Genomic DNA, 22,292 nt, shown 5'->3' on the forward strand with positions numbered 1-22,292 from the left:
TTGTATCCATAATGCAGGTACAGATGGGGTCGCGGGCATTGCACCCCTGAAATTGCTTCTACCGCCCCCCCCCCCCCCCCCCCCCCCACTTTCCTGCATGAAGATGGGCATGACAAGGCCTTATATATCAAAAAGATATTCAGCTTTTGAGTATTAATATCACCAATAAAATCCAGGCTACAATGAGCAATTTGGTCCGTAGAAAACATCTAATTAAGGAGCATTGTGCTGTTCACATTCTTCATAGAATCATAGAATCCTTAATGTGCAGAAGGAGGCCGTTCAGCCCATCGAGTCTGCATCGACATCCTCGGTAACTGTGTAATATTTTCAAGGGTTACTGATAAAAGTACTGTTGGTAGTTTCAAAATCACTTGTTTAAGTATGATGATAAGTTAGTGCTTTGAATTAATATGCTCTTAACTAGAACCAGAGGGCACAACCTCAGGCTAAAGGGACGATCCTTTAAAACAGAGATGAGGAGGAATTTCTTCAGCCAGAGAGTGGTGAATCTATGGAACTCTTTGCCGCAGAAGGCTGTGGAGGCCAGGTCATTGAGTGTCTTTAAGACAGAGATGGATAGGTTCTTGATCAATAAGGGGATCAGGGGTTATGGGGAAAAGGCAGGAGAATAGGGATGAGAAAAATATCTACCATGATTGAATGGCGGAGCAGACTTGATGGGCCGAGTGGCCTAATTCTGCTCCTATGTCTTATGGTCTTAAGCATTTTCTGTTAAAATCGGTGGAAACCATTTATAATTATGGACATATTATTAACATTTGATTATTAATACAGACTCTTAAAGTGCTGTGGGAATAAGATTACTGTGTTTCTCAGGCCACAGAACAAAATACCATGAATGTTAACTTTGACTAAGAGAAGGACTGAAAAGGCCGTTGTCTAACGGAGCTCATCTCCAAATGACAGAAAGCTGCGTTGACCAATTATTGGTCAACACTCAATTGGTGTGATTTATGATTGGAGAGTTGTTGCAAACGTGTGACCCCCCATAAATCTTCAATATAAATTATAGTACTATGAACCCGGCCAATAAAATATATGCTGATCAAACTTGTTCCATCTGGAAAGTATGTGGGGAAAACCAGAGAAAAAAGAACCACAGAACTATTTATAATAAATTTTGTGCACTGTTCAATTGAGATTTTAAAAAATTTATTCGTGGGACATGGGCATCGCTGGCTGGCCAACATTTATTGCCCATGCATAGTTGCCCGAGGGCAGTTGAGAGCCAACCACATTGTTGTGGCTCTGGAGTCAAATGTAGGCCAGACCAGGTAAGAACAGCAAATTTACTTCCCTAAAGGACATCAGTGAACCAGATGGGTTTTTCTGACAATTGATAATGGTTTCATGGTCATCAGTAGACCCTTAATTCCAGATTTATTTTTATTAAATTTCACCATCTGCCGTGGCGGGATTCAAACTCAGGTCCCCAGAGCATTAGCTGAGTTTCTTGATTAATAGTCTGGTGATAATATCAATAGGCCATTACCACCCCAGAGATGCAAATATTCAGAGCACAATAACATTAAGTCCAGATCTGGCCACCATACTTTCGGATAGATCTGAAGGCCCTTGAGAATGTGCTCAGGGGATTAATCAGAATGGATCAAGGGATGTGGGGGAGTTCAGCTGCAAGATTAGTGTGATATCACATGAGGTTGGCAACCACCAAGTTCAGTGACTAAACAGACTATTTATTGCGACACAGAGTGCAAGAAATGAGCTACCGACTACTTCAACTTCAGACCCAAACTGACTGGGAAAGTCAGTGCTCAGCTCCAGGCTTCGCGAGTTTCAGTTTGATTGGCCGATTGGGTCACATGATCCCTCGAAACCTCACCCCTCAAAGGGGCTCACTGCTACAATTAGGTTTGAGAAGTTGGGGTCATTCTCTTTGGAGCAAAGGAGGTGAGGAGAAATCTGACAGACCTGATGGAAATGTGTTTAGATACAGCAGACGAAGAACTGCTGTCCCACTTAGTGGATGGTACAAGGGATTAGGAGACACAGATGTAAGGTTTTGGGCAAGAAAGATGTGAGGAAGAACTTGCTTGAAATCGGTGGTAATGACCTTGAACTTGCTGCCCACGAGGGTGCAAGACCATAAGGAGACTGACCAGAATATGACTTGACCCTTCTTGCTTTTCCAACTCTGTATTCTGAACAATAGCCCTTCCAGAGCCATGAAATCATTATGTCACAGAGGGAAGTCATTGGGCCCATCAAATCCATGCTGGCTCTCTGTAAAGCAATCGAGACATCCCCATTCACCTGCTCCATCTGCAGAGTCTTGCTAAAGTGTAAATTCAATTTCCTTTTGAAATCATTCATCACCTCTGTGGGTGATATAATGACTTTATCACCCAATAATTGCTATTCTTCAGTGGACAGAGATAGAAATGGAAGCAGGGCTAAGTAGTACTCCAATCAGTCCCCATTTGGAATTGTGTTGAGTCAATAAGTACCAAGCAGAGTCAATGATATCTTACAAGAAGGGGAAGTGAAAATTAGAGGGTAAGTACTGGCAGCCAGCTACGAAGGGCATTGGTAAGGAGGAATTTGAAACCAAGTCAAGCATCGCTTTTCTCACAGTGAAACAAATATGCAAGTGATGCAGCTATGATGAGTAAACAAATAGGGAGAAAAAGTGCATCAATAAATAGAACATAGGAACAGGCGTAGGGCATTGATCACCTTGAACCTGTTCCTCATTCAACAAGATCACGGCTGCTCTGTATCTTCACTCGATCCACCATTTTGATGCTGGAACCCTGGAAACACTTGTTTAACAATGTCCAGCACCATTTACCGCTGCTCAGATACTGGAGCAGTCCATGTCCATATACAGCAAGACCTGGACAACATTCAGGCCTGGACTGGTAAATGGCAAGTAACATTTGCACCACACAAATGCCAGGCATGACCATCTCCAACAAACATTCCCCTCAACATTCAATGGCATAACTGTCGCTGCATCCCCCACTATCAACATTCTGGGGGTTACCATTGATCCAAAACTGAACTGGGCTAGCTATATAAATACTGTGGCTACAAGAGCTGGTCAGAGGCTGGGAATTCTGTGAGGAGCAACTTACCTTTTGACTCTCAAAGGTCTATCCATCATCTACAAGGTTGAAGTGAGGGGTGTGATGGAATAATCTCCAATTCCCTGGATCAGTGCAACTCCATCAACACTCAAGAAGATGGACACCACCCAGAACAAAGCAGTCCGCTTGATTGGCATTCCATCCACTAGTTTCAACAGTCACTCCCTCCACCAGTGACGCACAGTGACAGCAGTGTGTACAATCTCGAAGATGCACCTTCCAAACTGCGACCTCCACCTTGAAGGACCAGGGTAGCAGATCCTTGGGAACACCAGCACCTGGAAGTTCCCCTCCAAGCCACTCACCACCCTGTCTTGGAAATATATCGCCATTCCTTCACAGTCGCTGAGTCAAAATCTTGGAGCTCCCTCCCTAACAGCACTGTGGGTCTACCTACACGTCATGGACTGCAAGAAGTTGGACTACGGTTTAAGAGGACAGTGTAAGCAGTCAGGGTTGGGCAATAAATGCTGGTCTAGCCAGCATTGCCCTGCACCATGGATGCATAAAGACACATTTTCAATTTCAAAATTACCAATTGGTCTATTTTTAATTTTTGGGGAGGGAGTTGCAGATTTCCACAACCTTTTGTGTAAAGAACTGCTTCCGGACATCACCCCATCTAGCTCTCATTTAAGGTCCCCTTCTGTCCCCTCCAGAGGAAACAGTTTCTCCAAATATCCTATCAAATCCCTTCATCATTCTCCACACCTCAGTTAGATCACCCTTTAACCTTCTATATGGTACACATCTACATTATCACCTTCACAGCCTGAAAGGCAATCTGGTGGAGCGGATTACTTGTCCATTGAGGAACCCAAACAATTTCCCATCCATTCAGTTCAAGGACACAACCTTGAATTGGGGTCTGAAAAGTGGCTGGCAACCCACTAGGCCAGGTTACCTCCGAGCTGGTGTGGTCAATCTACCCCCGGTACTTTGAAGACACCAGCGTGTTAACAGAGCTGATCTTCCAACAACGTTGTGTTGGCTTGTTTGTGATTCCATTTTATAATTTGCATCATTAAAATGACTCCACGCCTGGCTATCAATTCTACACTCAAACCAGTTTCAGCAGTTTCTGTTTGCAACCTATGTCATGGCTGCTAACACCGTGGGCGGGATTTTCCAGCCGCGCTCACTCCAAGACTGGAAAATCCCACCTGAGGTCAACGGACATTTGCACAGTCCTGTCCCGCCTGCTATGACGGGGAAATTCAGCCCTATGAGTGAGACAGGTATAGTAAATGTAATAACCTCATTGAGACTCATGAGGTGGGCCTCTCGGAGTATGAGCTCCCCGATTGAGGTAATGATTCCCTGCCCAATCAGGGAATCTCACCTGTGCATATTGTGAGGAATGTTAGGGCTACCGACACTCCGGATTCTGACATTGTACCTGAAGCACTCTTAGGAGTGGAGTCAAGTTTGTAAATGAAGGGAATCTGGTGAAGAGACACTGGCCTCTGAGGAGTAATTTCAGTATTTTGTGAGAAGATGACAGATATTGTATGTCGTGGAGCCTTTCTATGATAAACCGTGGGGATTCATTGCATTCGTCAGCAACCCAACAAGAACATATACATTGAGGTAAATAAACCTTAAGGTTACCTGAAGAAACCAAAACATCTTTTTTTTATCTCATTCCAGTTTCTTTAACTAAAAATTTCCATTTAGTCTGGTTGAATAAAGTGACAGTGTCAATGGGGAGATTTTAGAAAACTTAGCGGTTTTGTGGTATATTTACCACTGGCACAAGTCACACACTGTGAAGCAGGGCTTCTGACAATACATTGAACTTTTAAAATAAAGTTTCCTTTTCATTTTCTTTCCAAAGAAAACAACAGAAAATAAAGCAGCAAAACAAAACTGCTGGTGCTTTATTCCAACTGAAGACAAATGGACTATCCCTGAAGATATAGGAGTCAGCAATAATGTCGTTCCCAGGGAGCCCCATTCTATTGCCAATGCATTCCCTCCCTACCAAAGCCCACAGGAGCACCTCCATCCAGATTCACCACTCAGTTTGCTCACTGCTGTTTTTTATTCAATTATATGCCGGGCTTGACATTTGATTCCAAACTGACTAATTATAGAATCTCTACAGTGCCGAAGAAGGCCATTCAGTCCATCAAGTCTGCACCAACTCTCCAACAGAGCCTCCCACCCCTGCCCTATCCCCGTAGCCCCAAGTATTTACCCCACTCATCCCCCATCCTGGGACACTCAGGGACAATTTAACATGGCCAATCCACCTAAGCCGCACATCTTTGGAGCGTGGGAGGAAACCCACGCAGACACGGGGAGAATGTGCAAACTCCACACAGACAGTGACTCGAGGCTGGAATTGAACCCAGGTCCCTGGCGCTTTGAGGCAGCAATGCTAACCACTGTGCCATTGTGCCGCAAGAGTTTTAGTGTCCAATTGTTTAATAGTCTGCTTTAACGCTATATACTGTCCATTTCCGATTTTAGTAATATTTTCCTATCTTGCACAAGGAATAACCTAAATCAGCAAGACCTCTTTAATAATTCATGTTTATGGTAGTGACAGTTCAGTGAATATTTATTGAACCATTTGCAATTACTGTCCTTCTCTCCCTTGCTCAATACATCATTTTTGTCTGGATTGTGGGTGTACAGTGTATGATTGTTCTCTCCAGGGTGACAACCTCCTCGTGTTCATGAATCAAAATGAGCACTTTTTGACATTGCTCAGATGGTTAGACCATGTGGTAAGACCTCGGGTTCATTGTCCTTAACCTTGGGTTTTTCCTTTTCTACAGCGCACTTCCTTCCATTCAAAACAAAATGCTTTTGTTTCCCAATTTTTAAGGAAAAGTTTTTCAAGCACCACGATTCACTGGCATGGGAGCCAATAACTCCATGGTTGGTATCTTATCCCAAGTGTAAGTCTTGACAGTCGGCTATTAGATTGTGAAGGTTTGCAGCTGAGTCCTAGCCTCTTGCCTCCCACTGTCCACTTAATCATGATCAAGTTTGGGAACACTGTGTAATCCAGAGATACTGAAGACAACACAGTTGCGAGCAATGAAATCAGCTCCGACCAGGAATCGAACTGTGAATGTTCCAGATTCTTTTATTCATTTTTATTCATTGATGGGACATGGGCGTCGCTGGCTGGCCAGCATTTATTGCCCATCCCTGGTTGCCCTTGTTCAGAGGGCAGTCGAGAGTCAACCACATTGCTGTGGTCCTGGAGTCACATGTAGGCCAGACCAGGCAAGGACGACAGATTTCCTCCCCTAAAGGATAATAATGAACCAGATGGGTCTTTCCGACAAACAACAATGGTTTCATAGTCATCAGTAGATTCTTAATTCCAGATTATTTTTATTGAATTCAAATTCCACCATCTGCCATGGTAGGATTCGAGCCCAGGTCCCCAAAACGTTAGCTGAGTTTCTGGATTAATAATCTAGCAATAATACCCCCCCCCCCCCCCCCCCCCATAACACGTGGTTCAGGCTGACAATGGAATGTTGACACGCTAAATGAGGGCATCTGGGTCTCTCCTTTAAAGCCATATGACTTCAATAATGTCTTTAATCAATGCAACTTGTTCTCCAGAATCTGGAGAACTATTTGTCTAAAACATTCCAGGACATTTGTTTTTTTGGGTTTGATCTTAGAAGTAGGTTAAATTAGACAATTAAAGCAAATAACAGCTAGTAAATCTCTGAGGCATATTGGGATGCCTTCTAGAATTGCAGCAGAGTGAAAGCAAAAAGAAAACATGAATAAAACAAATGTTCTGCATGGAAAAGAATGGATCAAAGCATGGAGTGCATTTTGAAAGCAGTTACTTACAGGTAATAAGTGTAGGACTGAGAGCTTCTCCTGCCGGGTGGGATGGTTGGAGGATTTAGGCAGTGGGAAAGGATGGAATGGAAGGAAAAGAAAAGCAAATATTAATGGATCAAAAGAAAATGTAAAAATTAACTCCCTTCCTGATAAAAAATATTAAAAGCTGCGGTGGTTGAAGCTTAAATGAAGCTAGTAGAAACGCATTATACATCATGGTACATTTAATGACTACCACAAATGAATGATTGGAGAGTCAAAGCAATACACAATCTATATTCCACTGCCCTGAAAAGACAATGGAGTATTAATATCATACACACATTCTTGATGGACAGTGGATGGCACAGCCTTGCTGCTTTTATTGGCGGTGTTTTAACTTGGACCCCTGGGGATCAGTGATCCTGAACTGATTCCCAGTATTTATCCAACTAAATTCGTCCCCTTCTCCAGAGCACAGAGTTATGCGGCACGGTGGCACAGTGGTTAGCACTGCTGCCTCACAGCGCCAGGGACGCCAGGTTCGATTCCAGCCTCGGGTCACTGTCTGTGTGGGATTTGCACATTCTCCCCGTGTCTGCGTGGGTTTGCTCCGGTTTCCTCCCACAGTCCAAAGATGTGTGGGTTAGGTGAATTGGCCATGCTAAACTGCCCCCTAGTGCCATGGGGACTAGCAGGGTAAATACATGGGGTTGGGGGGATAGGGCCCAATGGAATTGAGGTTGGTGCAGACTTGATGGGCCGAATGGCCTCCTTCTGCATTTAGGATTCTATGAGGCTCATTTTCTTTCTGTGCCAGCTTGATGGGGTAAAGGAGCTGGATTTAGTGGTGTAAGCTAGTGGTGGTCTAGAATTCAAATAGTGGCCATGGGAAAGCAACAGAATGCGTTAAAAATGGCTTCATTTATTCTGCGTCTAAAATGGATGGATTAGAACCATAGAATCATAGAATTCCTACAGAGCAGAAGTAGGCCATTTGGCCCATCGCGTTTGCACAGACCACAATCCCACCCAGCCCCTATCTTCATGCTCAGCATTGATGGAAGAGGATGCTTGGTGCCCAGTTCTTAATCTGAATGAAGGAGTCTAGGCTGTGGCTCCTTCTTGAGGATTGAGAGGGCGGAAGCAATCATGTAGAGGTGGTCTTACACAACCTAGCGGTTGACCGATGAGTGCACAAGATGTCTCGTAACCCGAGTTGTCAGTGACTGGTGGAGTACAAATCCAGGCGAATTTAATAACATGGAGATTAATTCCACTCCAAAAACAAAAGTGGATTATCCCACATGCTAAAAATCTGAAGTAAAGAAAAAAATCCTGGGAATACGCAGCAGGTCAGGCAGCATAGGTGGAGAGGAAGATCATGGAGCTGGAATGTGAACTCTGTTTCTGCTGAGTATTTCCAACATTTTCTATTTTTGTTACAAACTTATTCATCGACCTAATTAACAGATAAAATCTGGAGTATGAATTTGCACAGGGCTTGCCCCAGTCATTCAGTTTAAGAGTCATGTAAATGTGGGAAGTATAATGTCAGGATATACTTAGGAAAGACATCTTCACACAAAGGCCACTGGAAATCTGGTGCTCTCTCCTCAAAGGGTTGTTGAGGCTGGGAGGTCAAGTGAACATTTTGAAACTAAAAATGGTTAAGTTCTTGGGGAAGTCCAGAACTAGGGGTCATAGTTTGAGGATAAGGGGTAAACCTTTTAGGGCTGAGGTGAGGAGAAATTTCTTCACCCAGAGGGCGGTGAATGTGTGGAATTCACTACCACAGAAAGTGGTTGAGGCCAAAACGTTGTCCGATTTCAAGAAGCAATTAGATATAGCTGTTGGGGCTAAAGGGATCATAGGATATGGGGAAAGGCGGAATCAATATATTGAATTTGATGATCAGCCATGATCAAAATGAATGGCGGAGCAGGCTCGAATGGCCTACTCCTGTTTCTATTTTCTTTGTTTCGCTGTTAGGCAAGGATATTAAATGTCATGGGTAAATAGAGTTGTGATAGATCTCAGCCAACTGACTGAGGGAAATGCTTTGAGAGACTGAAGGCAGAATTTTCACGTTCCACCTGCCACGGGAATTGTGGTGGGCAAGGGCAGACCATGCAAAATTGCCCCTTCATGTCCAAAGATGTGTAGCAAGGTTCTGTTGACCTCGGGCAGGAATTTCCAGCCTTGGGGCAAACACGGCCAGATAATCCCACCCAGAATGTCTACTCCTGCTTCTATAACAATTGCTATTGTAACCTCCAGTGTATCCTGTGCCTCACCATGATCAATGACATGAAAATTACACTGACTATTTGGAAGAAATTTACAAAACATTACTGGATTTTGACTCTACTTCTACCACTTACAAACACTTATACCATTGAACACTATGCGGAAGAAATGGAATATCACCAGCTTCCTTGTTAACTTTTGTACCTTGTTAGGAAAAGAAAATTCTTCAAGCCGGAATAAATTGCTAAGATCAGAGTTTTTATTCCATGACTGCCTAAAACATAAACATCAAATTAATTCCTGTGGTTTAGTTTCTGGGACACACACACCTGGATTTTTTCCTGTTCAAATTCTTGCGCTAATTATTTCAGGGGTAATCTTAATCCTTTATTGTGTTGTCCATCATTACGTTTACAACCCACTCCCTAGCCAAGACTGCAAATTAGGAATCTTCTCTCACACATCTGGTAATACAACCATGGAGCTAGCTATGGACAGAGATCTCCATTTGGCATCAACTACTGAGAGCATGTTACACTAAATTAGTGTAACGACAATTGAGGCATAACATTGTCAGACCACTCTGCTGCAAGTCCATCATCTGGTTGCAACTCAATCTATTATTACCATCGAATAGAACCATAGAACCCTACAGTGCACAAAGAGGCCATTTGGCCAGGTCTGCACCGACTCTCCAAAAGAACATCCCACCCAGGGCCTCCCCTCCGCCCTATTCCAGTAACCCTGCGCATCCGTGTGTTTCCCAGCTGGAAACCATGGATGAACAGGGATATCCACTGCTTGCTGAAGTCTAGGTCTGAGGCATTCAAGTCAGGCAACCCTGACCTATACAAGAAAGTCATGATGTGGAGATGCCGGTGTTGGACTGGGGTAAACACAGTAAGAAGTTTAACAACACCAGGTTAAAGTCCAACAGGGTTTATTTGGTAGCAAAAGCCACACAAGCTTTCGGAGCTCCAAGCCCCTTCTTCAGGTGAGTTGGAATTCTGTTCACAAATAGGGCATATAAAGACACAGACTCAATTTACATGAATAATGGTTGGAATGCGAATACTTACAACTAATCAAGTCTTTAAGAAACAAAACAACGTGAGTGGAGAGAGCATCAAGACAGGCTAAAAAGATGTGTATTGTCTCCAGACAAGACAGCGAGTGAAACTCTGCAGGTCCAGGCAACTGTGGGGGTTACAAATAGTGTGACATGAACCCAATATCCCGGTTGAGGCCGTCCTCGTGTGTGCGGAGCTTGACTGATAGCTGTATTGTCTGGAGACAATACACATCTTTTTAGCCTGTCTTGATGCTCTCTCCACTCACGTTGTTTTGTTTCTTAAAGACTTGATTAGTTGTAAGTATTCGCATTCCAACCATTATTCATGTAAATTGAGTCTGTGTCTTTATATGCCCTGTTTGTGAACAGAATTCCCACTCACCTGAAGAAGGGGCTTGGAGCTCCGAAAGCTTGTGTGGCTTTTGCCACCAAATAAACCTGTTGGACTTTAACCTGGTGTTGTTAAACTTCTTACTGTCTGTACAAGAAATCCAGATAAGATCTATGGAGATTCATCAAAGATGCCAAAAGCCAGTACTGGACCAAGCCAGAGACCCAGGCTAGCCATACTAACTGCCATCGACTATGGCACAGTCTGCAAGACATAACAGGCTACAAGATGAAGGCCTGTAAAATTGCCGACACTTATGCACCCCTCCCCGATAAGCTCAACTCATTCTATGCCCGTTTTGAGCAGGAGGTCAGCGAGTATTCGCAGATAACTTTAACCTCTCCTTACACAAATCTGAGGTCCCTGTCTGCTTCAAGAAGATGACCATCATCCCAGTACCTAAGAAAAACCAGGCAGCATGCCTTAATGAATATCATCCGGTGGCTCTGACATCCATCATTATGAAGTGCTTCAAAAGGTTAATCTTTTGCACCAGCCTTGCGCCCCCCCCCACTCTCCCCCCACCGCGCCCCCCCCCCCCCCCCCCCCCCCCCCCGCCCTCTCGCCTAGCCACTGATGGATTTTAGCAATACCCATAGCTATGGGGTTCCGGTCTGAGCACAGATCTGACAAAACTTGCAGGACGAAAGTCTCCAAGGTGTTTACCACCCTTCCCATGGTGACCTTGAGACGCTCGCATCTTGGGACCATTCCATCAGACAGAACACGCACAGACTCCTCCATCCTTTGCTCTAGTCTGCTGAGTGACTCTTGCATCTCTGCCAGATTTTCCACCGTCTGTCCTTGCGTTTCCAGCTTTGGCAGCACACAAAGGCTCATCACCTGACTGGGCCCCAGTGGCCGCCTGATCTCCAGCAGTGCCCAGAGTTCCAGAGGCCTGGGCTGTCACTGCCTCACATTGCTGCGGAGATGTGTCCGTGAGGTGTCCTCCAGAAAATGATCCAGAGCCTAATCGAGAACTGCGACTCACGGAGGTGTGTGTCTCTGTGTTAGCGGAGGGTGCAGGTGAGCGCAGTGACGGTCCTCCTTGGATGGCTCCTCAACTTTCTCCTCTGAGGTGGGAGGTGTCATCCATACGAGGCTGCTGGGAGAGGTGGATCTCGAACTTCCCCACACGAACAATCGCTGTCCTACCCAGCAAGTTCGGCGAGATCCTCCTCAGGTGTGGAGAGATCTGTGAGGTTGAACTCCTGTCTGGGATCTCTCCCTCCTGTTGTGGGCTAGTTTGGACTGCATGAAGACAAGAGTAGGATGGTGACCCCTCATCAGAAAGGGCTGACAATGGAGATGATGCAGCCTGATAGATGAGATAGTGGTGAAGTGAACATAACTGTTAGATAATTAATGCTGATATGTTTTCCCTGCTAATGTTATGTGAGATCCATAAAGGGTGTAGCTCTTTAAGTGCATGATGCCATGATGAGAGTATGATATTGAAGTGAGCTGAAGATGAACTTACCCTGGTGGAGTGGATGAGATCATTCATCCTCTTCCTACACTGGGTAGCCCTGCATTAGGAGAGTGAAGCCTGGAAACTGGGCTTACAACCTCTCTTCAAGGCCTTACTTAGATTAGCTCGGTCCGAACTTCGTGCCTGGGTCATGTAAAGACTCAAAAAGTGTGAGGGAAGACGACAAGAGGATTTCAATAGAAGAAGAGGCTTTCCTTTGATATTCCTGCCTAAAATAAAAGTTCTTCACCATTTATTCCTTTCCTGTGCACTTGGGGCAGCCCAAAACTATGAATCATAGTTTGAGGATAAGGGGAATCTTTAGAGGGCTGAGGTGAGGAGAAATTTCTTCATCCAGAGAGCGGCGAATGTGTGGAATTCATTACCACAGAAAGTAGTTGAGGCCAAAACGTTGTGCGATTTCAAGAAGAAATTAGATATAGCTCTTGGGGCTAAAGGGATCAAGGGATATAGGGAGAAGGGGGGGGATCAAGGTATTGAATTTGATGATTAGCTATGATCAAAATGAATAGTGGAGCAGGCTTGAAGGGATGAATGGCCGACACCTGCTTCTAGTTTCTATGTTTCAAGGTAGCAAGGAAATGTGGATCACACGACATAATGGTGAAACTTTCAGATTGAGTTCTCTGACTATATCTGAAAATTGCATGCTGTATCGCAGCAAGGCAAGTCTCACTTTGCCAGTTATTCTTTGATAAGAAAACTGTACGTCTTTTGAAAGGGAACAGAGTAAATATTTGCAGCAATTAATGGGATAGCCTGAGTAAACCTCTGCCGCAGATTCACAAGACCTCAGATTGTGGGATTCTGACAACTCATCGCTGCAACTTGAATTGTTCAACTTTTATTTTACACCACTCTCCTCAACCTCGATAGTGTCTTATACCAAGAGACCTGGGGCAAGACTTCCCAATGAAGGAAAATGTAATTGTATCCAGCCTCGACAATGAGAAGCAAAGTCCAAAGGGTGTAAACTATTTGAGAATGCTTTTAAAAGTTTTCTTTTGATCCATCTTTCTTTGTCATGTCTGACAAGTCAGAATCAATGTGAAGAACGCATTTGAACATGTCACTTTCTAGGTTGCTTCAGCAAACAGAATGAGTTTTGCCTCAAGAATGGAGCTTGGAGTTCTTCAATACTTGACAGTATGCAGAGCACTACATGATAGCTCAAACTATCTGCATTTCCTGTATGAGGCTAAAGGGACGATCCTTTAAAACAGAGATGTGGAGGAATTTCTTCAGCCAGAGAGTGGTGAATCTGTGGAACTCTTTGCCGCAGAAGGCTGTGGAGGCCAGGTCATTGAGTGCCTTTAAGACAGAGATAGATAGGTTCTTGATTAATAAGGGGATCAGGGGTTATGGGGAAAAGGCAAGAGAATGGGGGTGAGAAAAATATCAGCCATGATTGAATGGCGGAGCAGACTCGATGGGCCAAGTGGCCTAATTCTGCTCCTATGTCTTATGGTCTTATGGTCATAGTTCTCGTTATTCTTTCATGGGATATGGGCATCACTGGCTGGGCCAGCATTTGTTGCCCATCCAAAGTTGCCATTGAACTGAGTGGCTTAGTGGACCATTTCAGAGGGCAAGTAAGAGGGAAGACAAGAAGAGGATTTCAATGGAGGAAGAGGCTTTTATTCGATATTCCTGCCTAAGATAAAAGTTCTGCACCATTTATTCCTTTCCTGTGCACTTGGGGGAGTCCAGAACTAAGGGTTTGAGGATAAGGGGTAAACCTTTTAGGGGTGAGGTGAGGAGAAATTTCTTCACCCAGAGAGTGGTGAATGTGTGGAATTCGCGACCACAGAACCACATTGCTGTGGTTCTGGAGTCACATGTAGGTCAGACGGCAATGAGGACGGCAGATTTCATATTCAAGAGGTGACTAGATATAGCGCTTGGGGGCAAATGGGAAGAAAGCAGGATTAGACTATTGAGTTGGATGATCAGCTATGACTGTGATGAATGGCAGAGCAGGCTCGAAGGGCCAAATGGCCTCCTCCTGCTGCTATCTTCTATGTTTCACAGAGTCCCGACAGTGCAGAAGGAGATCATTCAACTCATCACACCGACTCTTAGCCAGGCTTACCCCACATATTTACCCTACTAATCCCCCTAATCTTCAGATACTAAGGGGCAATTTAGCATGGCCAATCCACCTAACCTGCACATCACTGGACTGTGGAAGGAAACTGGAGAACGCAGGCCAACACGAGTTTCCTTCCCCAAAGGACATTGGTGAACCAGATGGGTTTTTCCGACAATCGGCAATGATTTTATGGTCATCAGTAGATTCTCAATTCCAGACAATTTTTATTGAATTCAAATTCCACCAGCTGCCATGGCAGGATTCGAACCCAGGTTCCCAGAACACTAGCTGAGTTTCTGGATTAATAGTCAAGCAATAACACCACTGGGCCAGTGCCTACCCTTGCATGTTTGTCTTTGCAGCTCACCATTCACGTTTAATCTGAAAATGACGAAAGATTGGAAATTATAGCTTAAATCGATGAAAGGAGGCAATACATACACTGGGACGTGGCTGGATGGTGGGTGCCTTGAGGTAACGAAACTCAGGAGCAGTGCCTGTTATATAATGTTTATCGTGTTATCTTTGAAACACATTTGGAAACCATCTGTTGTATACTTCACAGGCTGCACTGAAAAGCCTTGTTAATTTAACAATCACATGGAACTTGCCTGGAGCTATGAATGCATTTTTCTTAAGAGGCACTCTGAATGTGTCCAGGACAGCCATTCATAAAACATTTACCTCACCGAGCGTCTTTATACATATGTTGGATATTTGCTGGACAGCTACGGCTACCTCTGCAACTCACAGGTGCTTCCTGTGAAACACAGACCTGTTAATTGAGACCAGTTTGAGCTGAGCTGTATTGCTATGGTGATATGTGCGGCATCTCACCACTTCCAATTAGAATGGCATCCTCGATTCTTTTGTGCATCTCGGTAAGGAACATGGAATTGGGAGCTCTTCATCTTATCTCGTCTTTAAAGATATTTCTGATTAGCTTTTGTGAGGGCTAATTGGGTAGATACCCAGCTGACTGATACCTGACTGAGCGTTGCTGCAGTAACTGGCCTCTGCTCGGGTTATTATTCTGTTAATGCTGAAACTATATGCTGAATCCTCACGGCAGCGAGACATTAACAAAAGGTCATAATGGTTGACAGTAAATTCTTAGTTCATTAGGGGTAAAACAAAGTAATCTTCTGCAGTGATTCGCTGGGTATGGAGCACAAATCATGTAGCAAGTGCACCTCGGAATTTCTTTATTCATTCGTGGGACATGGGCATCGCTGGCTGGCCAGCATTTATTGCCCATCCCTGGTTGCCCTTGGAGGGCAGTTGAGAGTCAACCACATCGCTGTGGCTCTGGAGTCACATGTAGGTCAGACCAGGTAAGGACGGCAGATTACCTTTCCTAAAGGACATTCGTGAACCAGATGGGTTTTTCCGACAATCGACAATGATTTTATGGCCATCAGTAAATTCTCAATTCCAGATTTTTTAAATTGAATTCAAATTCCACCATCTGCCGTGGCAGGATTTGAATCTGGGCCCCCAGAACATTGGCTGAGTTTCTGGATTAATAGTCCAGCAATAATACCACTAAGCCATCGCCTCCCCTATGAAAGCCATATTATATTGCATGACTCATTATTCAAGTGTTAGAAACCCTACAGTGCAGAAGGAGGCCATTCGGCCCATCGAGTCTGCACCGACCACAATCCCACCCAGGCCCTCCCCCCAAGAAGTTCGGTGCCTGATACCAGGGATCCAAGTGGGGCAATCTCAAGAGGTCACAGGTATAAGTTGAGACGCGGTAGATTTAACACTGAGGAGGAACTACTTCTCGTAGAGGGTGGTGAGTATGTGGAACGCGCTGCACCATAGCACGGTGGAGTCTGAATCATTGAATTGTTTCAAGAAGAAGATAGATACATTTCTGATTTTTTTAAAAGTGGGTTAAGGGATACGGGGAACAGGTGGGGAGGTGGATTTGAGACCAGGGAGAGATCAGCCATGATCTAATTGAATGGCGCAGCAGGCTCGAAGGGCTGAAATGGCCTACTTCTGTTCCTAATTCCTATGTTCCTATGTCATCTCCCTCCAGGAGCAGCAAAGAAATATTGGGTGAGATTCTCCAGCCTCCCTGCTGTGTGTTTCCCGCTGGAGGAAGGTGGGACGTTGTTTGCTAGCGGTGGGATTCTCTGGTCCAGCAGCTGTCAATGGGAATTCCCACTGACGTCACTCCATGCCGGGGGGAAACCCGTGGGTGGGGGTGCATTGCCGGTGAGACCGGAGAACCCCGCCGGCATGAACGGCCGGAGAATCCCGGCCATTGAATTAAAACTGACCTTGCATAGTCAGCCTATATCAGTGCTGCACCACACAGTGCCAAAGGACCCATGCTGGGACCACATTTTCGACCCCCATCAACCTATTCAGGAATGGTAAACCTCACAGGTTGCAACATAACCCTTTCTTCTGAGAAAGGCATTCACGTATCATTTTAAACTGATTCTGCCCCTAATTTGCAGTGACTCGTAAGTGAACTTCTTTCATTCTTGCATGGGATCCCATGAGTTTATAAGGAACATCTTAAGTTTTGGATTCCATTACTTTTGTCTATCTTTTTTTGTCACGGTGGAAATCCAGTGGACTTAGCGATGCACATATTGGGTGGAATTTTCCCATCCTGCCCTACACTGGAATGATAGAGGGCAGGACATGGACCGTGCAAAGATCCGTTGACCTTGGGCAGGATGTTCCGGCCTTGCGGGTGATCGTAGCCGGAAAATCCTGCCCATTGACTTTCCAAGAGGGATTACCATGTTTACCTTTTGATTGGATGGGCTCAGTGAATGAAAGTACTGTTAATCAATCCAAAACATATACGCTGGAATTTTACCGCCTCACCCGCCCGCGGCTCGTAAGATCCCGCCCGAGACCAACGGAGAATGCCGTTCTGTGAGCCTCGCCCACCTCGATCCCGGCAATAGCGTGGGGCCAGGGTCTCGGAACTGCAGAAGGGGAGGGCTAAAGGGTGGGGGAGGGCGGTGGGAGGGGAAGGATGCATTTCGCTAATGGCCACACCGTCACTTCTTAGCCGATCGTCTCGCTTACCTTTTCTTCATCACCAAAACTATGCCGAGGAAAATGATGACAAATAGCAGAATTCCCGCGATGACCCCAGCGATTTTCACGGTGTGGTCCGTCTGCTTCTCTGGTTCTTCAGCACTCGGCTTGCGAGTCGCACCTCCTGAAAGGCAGTAAATTCACAGAGGAGGGAAATTAAAGAAACAGGAAGTCCACGCTGATCGAAATTCTTACCGGGGGTGGGAGAGGGAGGGGGGGTGAAGGGCAATGAAAATCTCCATTGAGTTTTACTTTCCAGAAAAAAATATCTTGGCTCGAAATTTCATTGCACGATGATGCATGTGTGTGCCATCACTCGCTCGTATTCGTGCAAATCAACTTTGTGCTTCTTTAACAGAGTTTCCAACTCTTTTAATTTAAATGAGTCAATTAATGCACTCAAAACCCATTCACCGATACAGAGTTAGAATCAGATCCAACACCCCCATTGAAATAGCAGACACGAGAATTTATGGTGCGCGCATTAAATGTTCATCCGTTCATCCTTAAGTGACATTATTTCGAGGCCATTGAGCCTTGAACAAGACAAAAGACACCATTTTTTAAAAATGCTTCTTCCTTCCAGATATATTTTATTGTGAAATATAGCGCCAGGCCAAACCGTAAAGTAAAATAAAAGATACATCATGCACTATCGCTCTTGCAAAGGCCTTTTTAATCATCAAATGGCAATTAACTCGCAAACCTTCAGCAGCTCCATATTAAGTGCCCTTTCTCTACCTTAACATGCTTGCCCGAGGAAGAAACAAACCCTTCATCCACTGCTGATTAGCGAGGACTTAACCCTCAAATGTTTTCCATTAAACAACAATACTTCTCGCACTTGTTGCTCCGGTCTCTGAAGGAGTGAGATAAGCTCATTTGCTATGCATTCCCCTCTCCTTTTGTTTGTTTCTCAAGACAGCGCAGTGTTTGCCACCTTGGAGAGCTCCAAATCGCAGCTACATCTCGTGCGCAAACTGTTATTTCCCAGCAATTTATTCACAAACCGGCAACCACTGAATGATCACAGTCCTGGCAGGGACGCTTAATATCTGTTTGAATGAGATAACTAGCATCGCGTACTGAGTGCCTTGGTGCATGGAGGTTTTCTTTATCAACTACCCATTTGTAGTGTTTACTGTATAATGTGATGGAATGTCAAAATTACATTTGTTGAAATAGCCTCTCTCTCCTGTAAATCAGTTAGTAATGAAAAATGCAGAGGCCATGGAAATATATTCTGTCGCCGTCGCTCTCCCCCCACCCCCACCTCATGCATCCACTCCCCACTCTGTCATACAGCACACAATGAGGACGTTCAGCTCTGTAATAATCTCCGTAGAAACCAACAATTTTTAAAAGCAAATCCAAACTTCTACTTAATAGCTGAAAGGACGACACCACAAGATTTCACATTTTCGAACTTTTACTATAACAAAGAATTAAAAGCACTACTGACTAAACACCATCATTGCAGACAACTTATATTTCAGACCACAAAGCATATTTCCCTTTTTTTGCACAACTGAAAACACACCTCAGGGATAGATGTTACGCTGTCTGATAAGTAGACATTCAATTGTCCCGAAACCAGTCATAGAATCACGACAGTGCAGAAGGAGGCCATTTGGCCCATCAAGCCTACACTGACCACAATCCCACCCAGGCCTTATTCCCGTAACGCCACACATTTACCCTACTAATCCCCTGACACTAGGGTCAATTTAGCATGGCCAATCAACCTAACCCGCACATCTTTTGACCGTGAGAGGAAACCGGAGCAAGCCCACGCAGACATGGGGAGAATGTGCAAACTCCACACAGACAGTGACCCAAGGCCAGAATTGAACCCACGTCCCTGGCACTGTGAGGCAGCAATGTTAACCACTGTGTCACTGTGCCGCCCCCAATGTGATTCTTAGCTGCCGAGGGTTTAAACATAGAACAGTACAGCACAGTACAGGCCCTTCGGCCCTCAATGGTGTGCCGAGCTTTGTCCGAAACCAAGATCAAGCTATCCCACACCCTATCATTCTGGTGTGCTCCATGTGCCTATCCAATAACCGCTTGAAAGTTCCTAAAGTGTCTGACTCCACTATCACAGCAGGCAGTCTATTCCACACCCCAACCACTCTCTGCGTAAAGGTTTACTTCTGTTCGTTTCCTTTCTTAGCCTGGGAACTTTTCATTCCTGATTCGGGATTAAGGTTTAGGTGCGTTGGCCATGCTAAATTGCCCCAAGATGTGTAGGTTAGATGGATGAGCCATGGTAATATCTGGGGTTAAGGGGATAGGGCAGGGGAGAGGGCCTGGGTAAGAAACTGGGTCAGAGAGTCGGTGCAGACTCACTGGGCCGAATGGCCTCTTCTGCACTGTAGGGATTCTATGAACTGTCTTTCATAGTGAGGCCTTTCCCCTGGAGATTCTTCCTCTCATACAAGCTGGATGAATCTTCCAGCCTTATTTTAACTCCTCATGAATTTGGTCCTTTTAATATGAGCATGAGCTCCTATTAGCATTCCTGCGTGATGAACTAGTGTTTTGCTGCCTATAGTTGCTCCCCATCTCCTGGATACTGGCAGACTGACATTATCTGTGACTTTTCAGACATATCTCAGACAATTCCCCTCTCAAACCCCATCTCCCTGGCAACGTGAATCACCTGGGCCTTGTATCAAGGTAAAATGCTGATTAACTACACTTGAGACCCCAACTCTCTTTAATGTTAGAAGTAACCAGACAGTTTAAAGCACAACTGTTTGCCATCTGACATTCCCAATACTTTCCTGGGATTTTGGAATCTCAGCGTCTATCCACTGTTAGCACACGGGCTATTGCCATTTTCTCCAAGCGCAAATACCTGGCATATTCTTCCTGGTAAAATAATCTGGACCACCTTTAATTTCTAATAACCAAATCGCCAAGACTTGCTGACAGGTGGAATTCAGGATAGATTCCCTTCAATTTTCCTTAAAGACGTAGTCCAAAAGCCTAACAATTTTACAACCCTCAGTTCACTTTGCCTGTGCTGACAATTTAGTGCAGTTCTTCTATCACTCCCATTCCTGTCTTTCCTCACATAGTCTTGTTATTTCTTCCCCCTTCAATTATTTTACCGATTTCCCGAGAGTGCATTTCAGACCATAACAACTTGCTGTGTGAAAGAAAAGGTTTGCGCAGGTCACCTCTTGTCAATACCTAGAGACTGGTAATTTTGCCCTTATTTCTTTTTTAGTTTACCTTTTAAAACATCAACCAGCTTGTATCTGTTGGGGTTTAGAGGAGTAAGTGGTGACTTGATTGAAACACATCGGATTCTGAGGGGACTTGACAGAGTAGATGTGGGAAGGATGTTTACCCTTGTAGGAGAATCTAGAACCAAGAGTCACTGGTTAGGTGCATTGGCCATGCTAGATTCTCCCTCAGTGTATCCGAAAGGCGTCAGAGTGTGGCAACTAGGGGATTTTCACAGTAACTTCATTGCAGTGTTAATGTAAGCCTACTTGTGACACTAATAAATAAATAAACAAACAAATTAGGACAGAGATAAAGAAAAACTTTTCTCAGAGAGTTACGAGACTTTGGAATTCTCTTCCTCAAAAGGTGGTTGAGACAGGTTCCTTAAATATCCTGAAGGCAGAGATAGATACAATTCCTGACCAGAAGAGGGTGAAAGGTTATCAGAGTTTGGCAGAAATGTGAACTTGAGGTTAAAAATCAGATCAGCCATGACTTTATTGAATGGTGGAATAGGATTGAGGGGCCAAGTGGCCCACTCCTGCTCCTACTTTGTATGTTCATGTTAACCATCTAATATGTTTCACTGTTAGAAAACTGATTTTCCTGTAACGGTGGAACAGTGGTTAGCGCTGCTGCCTCACAGAGCCAGGGACCTGGGTTCAATTCCTGGCTTCGGTCACTGGCTGTGTGGAATTTGCACATTCTCCCCGTGTCTGCGTGCGTTTCCTCCCACAGTCCAAAGATGTGTGGGTAAGTTGGATTGGCCATGCTAAATTGCCAGGGGGACGAGCTGGGGTAAATGCATGGGGTTTTGGGGTTAGGGCCTGGATGGGATTGTGGTCGGTGCAGACTCGATGGGCCAAATGGCCTCCTTCTGCACTGTAGGGATTCTATGACTGATTTTCCTCTGATCTGACCTGAATTTCCAATTGCCGGCATCACAGCCCATCTTTCAATTTATCAACCAGGAATAAAAGAATCAAAGAACAAAGAACAAAGAACAGTACAGCACAGGAAACAGGTCCTTCGGCCCTCCAAGCCTGTGCCGTTCCTTGGTCCAACTAGACCAATCGTTTGTATCCCTCCATTCCCAGGCTGCTCATGTGACTATCCAAGTAAGTCTTAAATGATGTCAGCGTGCCTGCCTCCACCACCCTACTTGGCAGCGCATTCCAGGCCCCCACCACCCTCTGTGTAAAAAACGTCCCTCTGATGTCTGAGTTATACTTCGCCCCTCTCAGCTTGAGCCCGTGACCCCTCGTGATCGTCACCTCCGACCTGGGAAAAAGCTTCCCACTGTTCACCCTATCTATACCCTTCATAATCTTGTATACCTCTATTAGATCTCCCCTCATTCTCCGTCTTTCCAAGGAGAACAACCCCAGTCTACCCAATCTCTCCTCATAGCTAAGACCCTCCATACCAGGCAACATCCTGGTAAACCTTCTCTGCACTCTCTCCAATGCCTCCACGTCCTTCTGGTAGTGCGGCGACCAGAACTGGACGCAGTACTCCAAATGTGGCCTAACCAGCGTTCTATACAGCTGCATCATCAGACTCCAGCTTTTATACTCTATATCCCGTCCTATAAAGGCAAGCATACCATATGCCTTCTTCACCACCTTCTCCACCTGTGTTGCCACCTTCAAGGATTTGTGGACTTGCACACCTAGGTCCCTCTGTGTTTCTATACTCCTGATGACTCTGCCATTTATTGTATAACTCCTCCCTACATTATT

At 45.0% G+C, this 22,292-nt stretch overlaps 1 protein-coding gene across 5 annotated transcripts in view; it reads right to left on the reverse strand.

Annotated features, from left to right (window-relative positions):
• The window catches only part of LOC144495597 (receptor-type tyrosine-protein phosphatase mu-like), an 896,407-nt gene that overhangs the window by 220,963 nt on the left and 653,152 nt on the right, over nucleotides 1–22,292 (reverse strand). For 3 of the 5 annotated variants that reach the window (XM_078215745.1, XM_078215743.1, XM_078215747.1), the window contains 2 exons: nucleotides 17,299–17,434; nucleotides 6,966–6,995 (listed from right to left, as the gene is read on the reverse strand). In XM_078215745.1, the coding sequence (XP_078071871.1) occupies nucleotides 6,966–6,995; nucleotides 17,299–17,434 (166 nt within the window). The remainder of the gene's footprint in view (nucleotides 1–6,965; nucleotides 6,996–17,298; nucleotides 17,435–22,292) is intronic. The other 2 variants (XM_078215746.1, XM_078215744.1) reach the window with 1 other exon arrangement.

Source organism: Mustelus asterias, chromosome 7, assembly GCF_964213995.1.
Source record: "Mustelus asterias chromosome 7, sMusAst1.hap1.1, whole genome shotgun sequence".
In the NCBI taxonomy this organism is placed as follows: Eukaryota; Metazoa; Chordata; class Chondrichthyes; order Carcharhiniformes; family Triakidae; genus Mustelus; species Mustelus asterias.